The sequence below is a fragment of the Chenopodium album genome, chromosome 22 (assembly GCF_948465745.1).
Source record: "Chenopodium album chromosome 22, dcCheAlbu1.1, whole genome shotgun sequence".
Classification (NCBI taxonomy): Eukaryota; Viridiplantae; Streptophyta; class Magnoliopsida; order Caryophyllales; family Amaranthaceae; genus Chenopodium; species Chenopodium album.
In genome coordinates this window covers 6,238,134-6,250,642 of record NC_137855.1, presented here as the reverse complement: position 1 = coordinate 6,250,642, position 12,509 = coordinate 6,238,134, and the positions used below count along the sequence as shown (strand labels likewise).

At 32.4% G+C, this 12,509-nt stretch overlaps 1 protein-coding gene, 1 long non-coding RNA gene and 1 other non-coding gene across 5 annotated transcripts in view; 1 reads left to right on the top strand and 2 right to left on the bottom strand.

Annotated features, from left to right (window-relative positions):
* Window positions 1–362: 362 nt before the first annotated feature.
* Window positions 363–4,488, bottom strand: LOC145605965 (uncharacterized). 3 transcript variants are annotated; one of them, XR_014105172.1, is made up of 5 exons: window positions 3,903–4,488; window positions 3,314–3,399; window positions 1,756–1,843; window positions 1,115–1,165; window positions 363–657 (listed from the first exon to the last, which is right to left on the bottom strand). It is a non-coding gene; the product is annotated as an uncharacterized LOC145605965 (long non-coding RNA). The 3 variants fall into 3 exon arrangements; XR_014105173.1 differs by lacking the exon at window positions 3,314–3,399 and having other exon boundaries at window positions 3,903–4,480; XR_014105171.1 differs by having other exon boundaries at window positions 3,314–4,476.
* Window positions 4,489–7,122: 2,634 nt separating this feature from the next.
* Window positions 7,123–7,196, bottom strand: TRNAN-GUU (transfer RNA asparagine (anticodon GUU)). Its single transcript has one exon. It is a non-coding gene; the product is annotated as a tRNA-Asn (tRNA).
* Window positions 7,197–7,317: 121 nt separating this feature from the next.
* The window catches only part of LOC145605618 (protein ILITYHIA-like), a 30,205-nt gene continuing 25,013 nt past the window's right edge, over window positions 7,318–12,509 (top strand). The window contains exons 1-8 of the mRNA XM_081661689.1: window positions 7,318–7,603; window positions 9,776–10,152; window positions 10,268–10,396; window positions 10,488–10,869; window positions 11,007–11,153; window positions 11,256–11,440; window positions 11,528–11,654; window positions 11,774–11,847. Of these exons, the coding sequence (XP_081517815.1) occupies window positions 7,489–7,603; window positions 9,776–10,152; window positions 10,268–10,396; window positions 10,488–10,869; window positions 11,007–11,153; window positions 11,256–11,440; window positions 11,528–11,654; window positions 11,774–11,847 (1,536 nt within the window). The 5' untranslated portion in view covers window positions 7,318–7,488. The remainder of the gene's footprint in view (window positions 7,604–9,775; window positions 10,153–10,267; window positions 10,397–10,487; window positions 10,870–11,006; window positions 11,154–11,255; window positions 11,441–11,527; window positions 11,655–11,773; window positions 11,848–12,509) is intronic.

Genomic DNA, 12,509 nt, shown 5'->3' with positions numbered 1-12,509 from the left:
AATGAGACTAACAATATAAAATGGAGGGAGTATATATCACTACTACATTTTTGATATATTGCAACCCCTAAATCCGTCGCATTAGGCGTCAAAATCCGTGGCATTAGGCCTAATGCAACGGCCATGTACCGTGGCATCTGCTGGCGTTGCAGTAGGTCTAATGCAACGGTATATGAGACCTAATGCCACGGCATCAATAATCCGTTGCGTTAGATCAATACCTGATGCAACGGCAACATTATTGCCGCGGCATTAGTTATAATACCTAATGCCACGGTTTCCTATACCTAATGCCACGATGCATATACCCTAATGCCACGGTTCCCTAAACCTAATGCCAATAAAAATAATTGTACTACTAATAATAATAATAATAATAATACAAATAAAATAAGAATTAAAAGTTTGCACAATGTTATCTACAAGAACAATTACAAATTAAAATTAAATTATCATTAGTTAAACTAAGAAAGAAAACAATTAAAAATATTATATAAATTGTCCCCCAAACAATATTATCAGCAATTCTTTGGACCGCATTATCATTTTTTTCTCTTAGCTTGCTTCTCCAATTCCATTTATTTCTCCTACTTCTCCAATTTCTCAAGTAAAGCAATTCGGGAACATCTTCTTCAGCTTCAGTATCCACCTGATTCCCTTGATAAACAATAACCCCAAAAAAATCAAAATGGAATTATAGAATAATCGAGCACTCAAAAAAAAAAAAAAGGAACTTGATGTTTGTTTGTTTTTTTTTTTTTTTTTTTTTTTTTGCCCCTCTTAAATGTAATAGTTTGAATATTAACATGAATGGTAAGGCCATAGTTCATATAAAGTAAAACAAAGACATATATAACCAACCAATTAAATCAAACAAGAACAGAGCAAATTGGTATCATAAACCTGCTCCCACTCTTTTTTAGTATATTTATTTTCACAAACATAATAATCCTCAATAACACTACTCAAGAAACCTCAAATCTAAGTGATATAATTAGTTTACCAGATAAACAAATTAATCCAATTATATATAAGAATCTGTAATAAGTCACCGAACTTCAAATCATTAGAAGGAGAAGAGACACACATAAAATCATTAAAGGAGAAGACAAACCTGCTAGCTTAGCATATAATTCACGGCAGCCTGGTGGTATTATATAAAGTACTGCAGAAAAGAATGTCGAGATTTTCAGAGTGAAATAAAAAAAAATTAAAAAAAAAAGCGACTGCTATGATGATAACCACAGATTGATCCCAACTTATATAGTACTACATAACAAAAATAATATTCTAAAATATTCACCAAGACAATATTCATAGATACAACGGAAAGGGGTTAATATGTTGATCACCAAGCATTATGAACTTAAGACTGATAAAACAAATTGCAGTAGGTACATACTTTTAACATGTATGCCACTGGACTAATTAAGAATAGTCTCAGGACAATGTCGAAAGCAATGTTAAGTGTCAGAGGTGAAATCTTAGTGAGTGTCTTTTTTTTTGCTAAACAACAAGCATTTACTAACCTAATGAATAATGGTATATTCAAAAAGTTTATTAATGAAAAGGCAAATTAATGGTATATTCAAATAGTTTATTATGGGGATTTCTGCCGAAAAATTTGTATCACCCCCATGCTAAATCAAAGCTCAAGTAGAAAAAGAGAGGCAAATTAGAGATTGAGTGAAAAATATACTAATATTACAAACTATTTTAACGACTAAATAACTGAATGAATGGATTGGAGCGCACCTACTCAGTAATCTAATGAATAATGTAAGGGATGTGTTGAATCTTGGGCCATTCCTTCTCATTGGGTTTTTTGCAACTTTTTCCTGGACTGTATAGCAACAGTTCAATAACATCAATAGAAGCAACAGTTTAATAACATCAATAGAAGCAACAGTTCAATAACAGCTACAATAGAATTAAGGCAGCATCATACAAAAAAGCTAGACAGTGCAAGTTTCTTAAACTCTACAAAAGTAAAATAATAACAAGTGTCTAAGTAATTAATTAAAGAATGCATATTCTTATTCTGTCACATAATAGTTTAAATTTTAACATATACTTCATGAGCAGTAGCTTGAGATGCTGTCGTCTCAGGTCTCACATTGTCATCCAAAAATATAAACAAAATCATGAAGTTTGGTCTGCTTTCCTTAGTTTCCACTATAGTATCACGATTATACACGTTCAATCGTTCAATCTCTTTTAGTTAGCTTACTTTATAGGAAACTACTCATAAGTTTCACTCATGTTTTAATCAAATTTTTTCTCTTAGCCTGAATATTTCTCATAATACATGCTAAGGACAATTAGTGGTACCAATTCATGATAATCTTTATAAGTGAAATGAATTTCAACTTTAAATCATATTCCTAAAGCTTAACATTCAACCTGTATCTGGGATATTAGCTAACCAATAAATAACAGGACACTACTTAAAAGCTCCACCCAACTTATAATTATAGTGTGCAAATTATATAAACATTTTACATATATATTAATTATAGATACCAAGATGCATGCAAGGCTTTTAATAAACAAAGTTTCACTATTCTAATGATGGCAATTTAGAGATGCAGAAGACTATAAAATAATAAAAAGCATGAACATCAACAACAGAACATAGAACAATTAAAAGCAGCAGCAAACAATAAAACCATCAACTATATACAAAAATAAAAGCAACAGCGGGCATTAGAAAAATTCATCAACATCAACATTTCAACAGTAGCTACGGTATAGTCAGGTTAGCAGCATGCATCAAAAGCTACACAGAAGCAATAGAAAATAATTTATGATATTTGATTAATTGTGGCACCAGATTTAGACATATTCGTCTATTCCCCATTCATATTCATCATTTCATTTGGAAAACATCCACCAGTTTTTGGTTTCACTATCCATTCCTCAGGGTAAGAATTAAGAAAGTTAATTTATTAAAAACAAAAAAAAATTAAATTCACGAGAACTCAAATGCATAATAAAAGCTAAATATGAAGTATGACAAACGTATTATATGTAAAAAGAATGTCAAATTGCAAGATTAATGACATAACACAATATCACAAAACTACAACACTATATCTTTACAGCTTTATTGACATAAAATCATTGAGCAAACTTAGAATTTAAGACACCAAATAACAGATTAACAATAAATAAAAGTCAGCAGGCAGCTAGCAAAAGACGACCAGATTAACACAAGATGAGTAAAATATGTTAGGGTAGCAAGTTTTCTGGTCGTTTAATATACTCATATGGAAGTCCGATTTAAAAAATCAAAAATAAAAAGTTATCTTACCCTTAGACTGCCCATTTGATCTTTATCTCAGATGACAGTTACAACAATGTATACCACTAACTCAAGATTAATTTTTGTCCAACAAGCTGTCATAAATTTACAAAGGATTAGTACTCCATCACATCCGTTTAAGGAACTCTAACAAAGACTCTGAATGCCAAGAGTCTTGAAATCTAGATAAACGCTTAAATACATATTACATTAAAATTTATAGATTGGTCTACAAACATATATCAAATCATCTTTTATGGTTAGATCCCAAAGTAACAAATAAACTTATCTATCTTTCCGTTTCCTGATGTTTTTAGTTCAAATTTTCTCTATTTTTCCAGAAATTAACCAGATTGTATATGGTCGCTAATTCGAGTTATCGTGGAAAACGATTACCCAGATCGTTTCTCACCCAACTCGTGAAATCTCTCTAAAATATCAAATTTGAACTAAGTAATTTCATCTTCCTGTTATCATAATATATGGCCTCAAATACAAATTTGCAAGCACAACAACGAAAACTTCAAATTAATCACCACGACATGCAACAACAAAAATTTCAATTAAGCAATTTGAAAAACAAAACTTTGCCGTAAACCTTAAACAACAATTCGAGCAATCAACCACAAGGCAGGAACAAGAAAGATGAAAATGGGAGTTTAAGTAGCCTAAAACTCGCAGCCACCACTTGTCTGCCTGAAATTCAAGCAATTAGCCACCACCTAAGTGCCGCCTTCGTCTACTTGCTCAGATTTCTTTGCTCAATTTTCCTCTCATAAATTTTTGAGTACTTTTCCTATCGTAATTTAGGGCTTCAAAAATGGAGAATTGGGGGAAAATGGGTATAGTGCAAGAATGTGAGAAAAATCAGAAAATGGGTTTTTTTTTTTTTAAGGGGAAAATCAGAAAATGGGTTTAGTTCAAAGAAGTTTCTTACTTTCCAATTTTCTTTTTCTCTTTTTTCCTTATTATTTTTGGTCTTAGACTAGCAACACGTGTAAGGGGTTTAAAATATTTGGGGTAAAAGTAGAGGGAAGTCATGAAAATTTCCGCGCCTGGCCTCTAAATTTTCAATTTTCATTACAAACCGTTGCATCAGCTTTTTTGGTTGTTGAAATAGCTAGGCTAACACAACGATTCTCTAGTGCCGTTGTATTAGCTCTCCCTATTAAAATATTAAAGGTGAATCCGTTGCATTAGCCTATGCTATTACAACGGTAGTAAAAATACCGTTGCATTAGCCTTTAATTATCTGTTGCATTAGGTCAAAAATGTAGTAGTGTATTTAGGCAGGCTTGTTTTGGCCAACATCAACTAACTTCTTGTCGGTTGATTTCAAATCTCCATATATCAAGTTCTAAAAGGAAAGTTCAATTCAATTATTCATATAACCCCGCACTTAACTTGATTAGTACTTCTATAACATGCATTTGTATTTTTAGAAAATGTTCGTAAAAAAAATAAAAGAAGAAGCCAAAACTAACCTAAGAATCCATCTAATGAATTTTGATAAGAGTTTAATTAATTAGCAATAATCATATCAAGTACTTCAAATAGATTTGAGATGCATGAAAAAAGTAATCTTTCAAATTGAAAATGCATGTTTGTTTTGTGAAAACTTCCTATGTCTAATGAAATAGTGATTTCAAAACTCACATAGAATGTTTATTTTACTAACCACCTAAACTCTTCTCATTTTCTTGGTATGTTAGTAAATCAAAATGATGGTTATTTTTAAAACTTAATTGTGAATAGTTGCACAACTGCCAACCAAAAATTTCAGCCTCCTTAACTTCCCATTGGTTTTATTCCCACCCTGGTTGAGCATGCATTAAGTATTGGTGTATTGCACCAAAAAAAATAAACGCCAAATTATACGTACCTTTGCTTTGTTCAAATAGGAAAAATAATTTATATGGCAATAAGCTAGTGTAGTTCAGTATAAAAAAACTAACAGATCATCTAAATTGTGGTATACGTATTGTGTTTAAAATGTATCAAAAATGTATATGGAATATTGATGATCGAATGATCGATTAATTTGATGTTAGTCGTTGGTTGGCATAGATTTATTTAATGCTCATTGGTTTGTTTAAAATTGTTAACTCCCATTATATTAGGTCACACAATAAAGATAGACTGATTATACCTCAAACTAAAAAGCTACCATCTATGAAACCAATAAAATAAATGACTAACATCAATTGATTTTGCATTAGTAACGAATGTAACACCCAAACTAGACTCGAACTAAGATACATATCTAATCTGTACATCTAATTTAACAACTCTATTATACTTGGTAGATGATATCTCAAGAGTAGTTGAGAACATAGTTGAAAGTGAAAAAATAATTAGTTAAATACATATAAAAGTTAAAACAATTAAATCTATAAAAACAAATCCTCTACTAGACAACGAGAGTGACACACCTAGTCTATAAATGTTATTGAAATCAAAATATCTTAATTAGTGGGATTTTTATATGCATGTTTGACATTACATTTCAAGCACTTGAAATAATAAGGTTCAAAATAAATTATTACATACTACTCAAATATTTAGAAGTAATTGATTGATCTTATTTATAAAGTTTAAGGTGATAAAAAGGAATTTAATCAAAAAGTTACTTTGAGTACTATTTTTCAAGATAATGTGTAATAAAATTTATATTTAGTTATCTAAATCATTTTTAATTTTAATTATAAAATAATATACCGTAATAGTTTCTTCAATGATATGATTATACCTTAGTAATTTTAGCACTTTGTCAATTTCCTCGAATAACAGAATTAAAAAAGCTATCGGTGACATCAGCCCATTAGAAATGTAACGAAATCCCCGCACATTAATTGTACTTTAATAGTTTTGTCTCTTTTTCAAACTTTTAAATATCTATCGTTGTCAAGCATAGCTGCAGGCTAACGGTGATCCGTAATTCGGCTCGACCCAAATTAACGGGTTTGGGTATAATCTTTCATGATAAGGTTTGTCTTTCCCGACTTGAATTTTGATCGCCTCTACCACAGGCATAGCAATTCATTTATTTATACAATTAAGTTAGCTTAGTCATATAGTGATTTCATTTTTTTTTTTAAAAAAAAAAGGTTAGTCATATCAAACAAAGTCTAAATTTTAAAATGTTGTTAACCTTAGAAATTCTCTCTCACTATTCGTTTGAATAATCATTTTGTTAAAACAAAAAATAACCTAGACCATGAATATGATTAATGATTTTTTTTAGCTCAATTCATACATGTAGCCACCACAATTGATAATTATAGTGAAAGAAGATAATAATTAGTACAAAACAAAGTCTTATTGTCAAGAGAATTAGTACAAAACAAACTCTTATGGTTAAGAAAAAAATAATAATTTTTGTCACCACCACAATTGACAATAATTAAAGTGAAATAGAAAAGTAATTAGCATAGTATAAAACAAACTCTTATGGTTAAGGGAATTAAAAATAGTAATAATTCATGTAGCTAGCCACCACAATGACAATTAAAGTGAAAGAAAATACTGTAATTAGTGGAAAACAAATTGTCAAGGATGAGTACAAAATTACAAAACAAACTCTTATTGTTAAGACTCAAGAAAAATTAAATAACAAAAAATATAATTGACAATAATTAAAGTGAAATACAAAAGTAATTAGTATAGTACAAAACAAACCCTTATGGTTAAGAGAATTAAAAATAGTAATAATTCATGTAGCTAGCCACCACAATTGACAATTAAAGTGAAAGAAAATACTGTAATTAGTGCAAAACAAATTGTCAAGGATGAGTACAAAATTTTAAAAAATATAAATTCGCTAGAAGGAGGGGTCGAACCTCCGACCTTGTGGTTAACAGCCACACGCTCTAACCAACTGAGCTATTCCAGCTTCTTAAATGAATTTAACTTTAAAAAATAAATAAATGTTAAAACGTTCAAAATTTCAAAACCAGAATCAAATATCTTTGTCTTCCACAATGCAACCAACCAAGCAGCAGTTTCAGCAGCAACAACACAACACATCTAAAACCCTAATTACATATAACCTTCAAACACACCACCTCCATTTTCTCTCTCCTCCATTTTTACAATCCTTCATTCATCACCATTTTTACCACATTTTCTCTCTCCTCCTCATTCGGATCCTTACCTCATCGTCGAAGCTTCCTTCTTCTTCTTCAATGGCGGACTCTGTTGAGCGTCTCAGTTCACTCGCCGAGTCCGTCACTACTTCTTCTACTGATCTTCGTGTTCGCCTCTTTCGCTGTGACATTCCCGATGTTCTCAGAAATTCAGGTCCGAAATTATTCTCCATTTTTATGCTTTTTTTCGCCTTTTTGCTAGAGTTAAGGAATTGTTTTTTTGAATGTAGGATTGAACTTTTATGTGTGTTGATGATTGATTGAAGTGTTGAGATTGATTTTGATTTTGTTTTTCGGTTTTCGGAACGATTTAAGTGTAATTATTCTTAATTTGAGCTGGATTAGAGTAACTGGAAATTCAAGTGAGATTTTCGGGTAGAATTGTGTTGGGAGATGAGGAACAGTGTTGATTTTACTAATTTTGGAATGGTACTTTTTCGAGTTTGGTTGATTGATAATTTGATATAATGATGGAGCTTAGATATGGTAATGCTGTATGGACCTTCGTATGAATAAGGTGCAATGGATAGTATTCCAAATTGGTTGCGTGCTTGCACCACGGTTTAAATGAATCGAGGTTCTTGAGTGGAGTGTAAGTTTAGGTGTTTGCCGGTATTGGAAGGATGATGCCTTTAGTGGTGCTTAATGTGGAACGAGTATGTACATGAGGTTGGGAGGTGATTCTTTGTTTGGTTAGACGGATTCTCTTCATTTTTTGGTGATGAGGAGGCATAGTAGATCACTTCCAGAATTATATTCCATTGGAATTTAAGCTATTGATGGATATCCTCTTGTGGGACTCTGTGCATGGACTTTTGAAATACACATTCAAATATTCAACAGAGAAACTTACTTGTGAACTGAACACATTAAAATATTTGACTTCTTTTTTTATGAATAATTGTTAGGGCTTAGGGGGCATGGGTAAACTGAAAAAGGGTGTGGTATATCTTACAAGTTGAAGTTAGACATTGTTAATTTGAGCTGGATTAGAGCAACTGGAAATTTAAGTGAGGTTTTTGGATAAAATTGTGTTAGGAGATGAGGAACAATGTAGATTTTACTTATTTTGGAATGTTATTTTTTCGAGTTTGGTTGATTGATATAATGACGGAGCTTACATATGGTAATAAAGTATGGATGCTCATATGAATAAGGTGAAATGGATAGTATTCCGAATTACGGATCTAATGAATTGAGCTTCTTGAGTGGAGTGTCAGTTTAGGTGTTTGCCGATATTGAAAGGATGATACTTTTAGTGGTGCTTAATGTGGAACGAGTATGTACATGAGGTTGGGAGGTGATTCTTTGTTTGGTTAGACTGATTCTCTGCATTTTTTTGGTGATGAGGATGCATACTAGATAACTTCCAGAATTTTATTCCATCGGAATTTAAGCTATATTGATGTATATCCTCTTGTGGGACTCTGTGCATGGACTTTTGAAATACACATTCAAATATTCAACAGAGAAACTTACTTGTGAACTGAACACATTAAAATATTTGACTTCTTTTTTTATGAAGAATTGTTAGGGCTTAGGGGGCATGTGCAAACTGAAAAAGGGTGTGGTATATCTATCCCTAATGTTAAGGAACATTCGTTATTGACTGAGAATATTCATGTTATGTTGGACAACAAGTCGAGGTGCAATTATGTTCTGTCAAGGGTTGTGTAGTCATTCCTATAAGTTGAAGTTAGGCATTGTTATGTTCACCTTCTAGTGGCTTATTTCAGAAGATCACGTTCAAATGATGGTTAATAAGTTCTAATAAGATATTATAAATTATGTTAATTAAGGCTACCCAAATTCAATTTACAACTAAAATAATTTCTAATAAGTTTAAGTAAACTTATTTTTTGGAATTTGGGAGACTTAAAATAGCAAGATTTTGTTGTGCAAACTTCTTGTTAAGTCGTAACATTACATGCTGTAGTAGATATCAAATTTCACGTACTTTTTGTACAATCTTTTCTTCAGGAGAGTAAGTGCATCAAATGAGCTTGAGGTTTGTTGAATTATAAATTACTTTTTCAGTAGGGTATATAATTTGCTCATGGCCGTAATTTTGATATCAATTTTTTTTATTTATTTATTCCAACACTAACAATAAATCTAGCCATTCTTTTTATCACAGTTTAGTTCTGGGCTTCTTAATTGGAAATTTGGATGTCAATATTTGTTTTTGTATCACATAAATCTTTCATCTAATTTCTTGCTCTTATCTAAACAAAGTTCAACATTTCACCTGATCTCAGTATAGCTTGATTGATTCTAGCTTAGCTGAACACCATTGTCTCAATTGATTGATTTTTAAACATTGCAGATATGTCAAGTGAGGTCGCTGTTGTCCTTGTGGATATTATCTTTAAAACTTTGTTCATTTATGAGGATCTTCGATCGAGGAAGGCTGTCGATGATGTTGTTTTAAAGGCGTTGAGTGAGGTTGGGTTCATTAAAGCTTTTGCAGCTAGCCTTGTTCAGGTTATGGAGAGGCTGCAAAAGTCTCATTCTTATGTCGGATCCTACAGGCTTATAAAGTGGTCCAGTTTTCTTTTAAGTAGCAGTAAATTTCCCTCTATCTCAAAGAATGCTATGTCCAGAGTAATTTCTGCACAAGCATCACTGTTTCATCTTGTTATGAAAGGATCTTTTCGTGAGATAAGGGCTTCTAAACGATCATTTTTTAGCCTATGGTCTAAGGTTGAATCCCATTATCCCATAATTGCAATTTGCTAGAATAATTTCATTTCTTAATTTACCATTCAGACTTCGGATCTGGTACTAAATATTGTTGTTATGTGTATGATGTCGTTAGTCCCAGGATATTTACAAAGCTTATGTTGATGAGTTGAAAGATGCGAGGATACCATATAAAGAATGTCCTGATATTGTTTGGTTGTTGATAGAATATTCAAGAAAGAATCCTTCGTTTGGACAATACAAGGTGAGACTTTTCTCCGTTTAGTATGGATCATTTTGTCATATTGGAAGCTGTTCTCTCAAGATGGAATCTAAAGTAGCTTTCCATTGTGCAGCCAATATTTCTCGATTTATATGTGAAAGCTGTTCTTAGTTCAAGAGAGAAACCAGCAAAGGGACTTAGTGAAGCTTTTTCACCGCTTTTTTTGTCCGTAACGCATGAAGAATTTGAAAATGTTGTTGTTCCTTCATCTGTCAAAATGTTGAAACGCAATCCTGAGATTGCTCTGGAATCAGTTGAGATTCTCTTGAAATCAGTGAGCATTGACTTGAGTAAGTATTCGATGGAATTCCTCTCAGTGGTTTTACCACAAGCTCGCCATGTCGATGAAGGAAGGAGGTGTGGTGCTTTGGCAATTATACAATGTTTGAGTAAAAAATCCAGTAATCCAGATGTTATTGATATGGTTTTCAAAGCCATCAAATCTGTAATTGGAGGTACGATGTCAACGTTTATGAAGCTCTATAATGACGAATTGCTGTTACTGGCTGAAAGTTGAAGTGTTGCATAAGTATCTTGTGGTATTATTAGTGGTCTATGAAACTTTAATTGGTAATTTACTTTTCAACAACAGGCTCAGAGGGAAGACTCCAATTTCCTTACCAAAGGGTTGGGATGTTCAATGCCCTGCAGGAATTGTCCAATGCTCCTGGAGGAAAATTGTTGAACGATTTGTCATCTTCATTATGCAGCTTTCTCTTGTCTTGTTACAAGGATGAAGGTAATTAATATTTTGCACACTGTGATATACCTACATACATGCATAGCATATATGTTTTTTCTAGTAAACTTCATGTGACTGATTTGTTTTCCAAATATGCAGGAAACGAAGAAGCAAAGCTTGCCATCTTGTCAGCATTGGCCTCTTGGCTAGCGCGAGGGGCAGATTCTATCCAACCAGCCACAGTTTCTTTTTTGAATTCTGGATTGAAAGAGAAGGAAGGCCTTAGAAGAGGTCATCTCAGATGCCTAAGGATTATATGCAACAATGCTGATGTCACTATACAGGTCATTATTGTATTCTCTGTGTCTATATATAGTTTTCGGCCACAGCTCTTTCTGAGTGTTACTTTTGTTGCCGATGTTACTATGTAGGTTTCATCTTTGCTGGGACCTCTTATCCAAATAGTAAAAACAGGTTATACCAAATCGGTTCAGCGTCTGGATAGCATCTATGCGTTGCTGTTGGTTGCAAAGATTGCAGCTGTTGATATGAAAGCAGGTAGCCTTTATATTGTAACTAATATGAGTAATAATGTCTGTTAGTGAGCTCTATCATCATCTAGTGATGTTTTCTATATTTACGTCCTCTTAAAGTTTTTTTTTGAATTTGAATTCCAGAGGAGGCTGTTGCAAAAGAGAAGATCTGGTCTATAGTTGCTCAAAATGAGCCATCGTTGGTTCCTCTTTCCATGGTATTGTTTATTTGTACTTGTATGAATTATGCCTGTTTTCTGGTGGTAATGATGTTACATTGATTTGTGGCTGTTAATAAACTCTGCCTCGGTTTCTCTGTGGTCTCTCTTATGTTTTATTTATTTATTTATTTTTATTTAATTTTTTTAATTTTAATTTTAATTTTTTTTTTTATTTTTTTAAATTTGCGCTCACTTCTAAAACTATTTTATTACTAATAGTCTCTGCGTGAAAGCTACTGGTGATATAAAATTGCGAACAAAATTGGTATTTGGTTTTTGGTCAACCATTTGGCTTCATGTGTCACCATATATATGGAATGCTGTTTTTTTAAAAAATTTTTTGTTCATACAGTCAATGGTGAAGCCCTTTTTAGTTTTAAATCATTAACAATTGCTGTACTTATGTGAAGATCTAACCATAGAGAAAGCAACCATCTTTATTGAAAAGGCCAAGGTGCTCTGTCCCATCTATACCCATCCTTTGCCTCAGTGGGAGAGGGAGAGGGACAGAGCATCACTTGTTGTCTCAGTATTACATGCAATTTTGCTGATAGCAGGTTGGTTGCATGATTTTTGGACAGGTTGCTCTTCAACTTCTACCTTTCTGCATCTTTGAACCATTATTTATTTATCTTCTTTGTTTGTTATTGACTAACAGC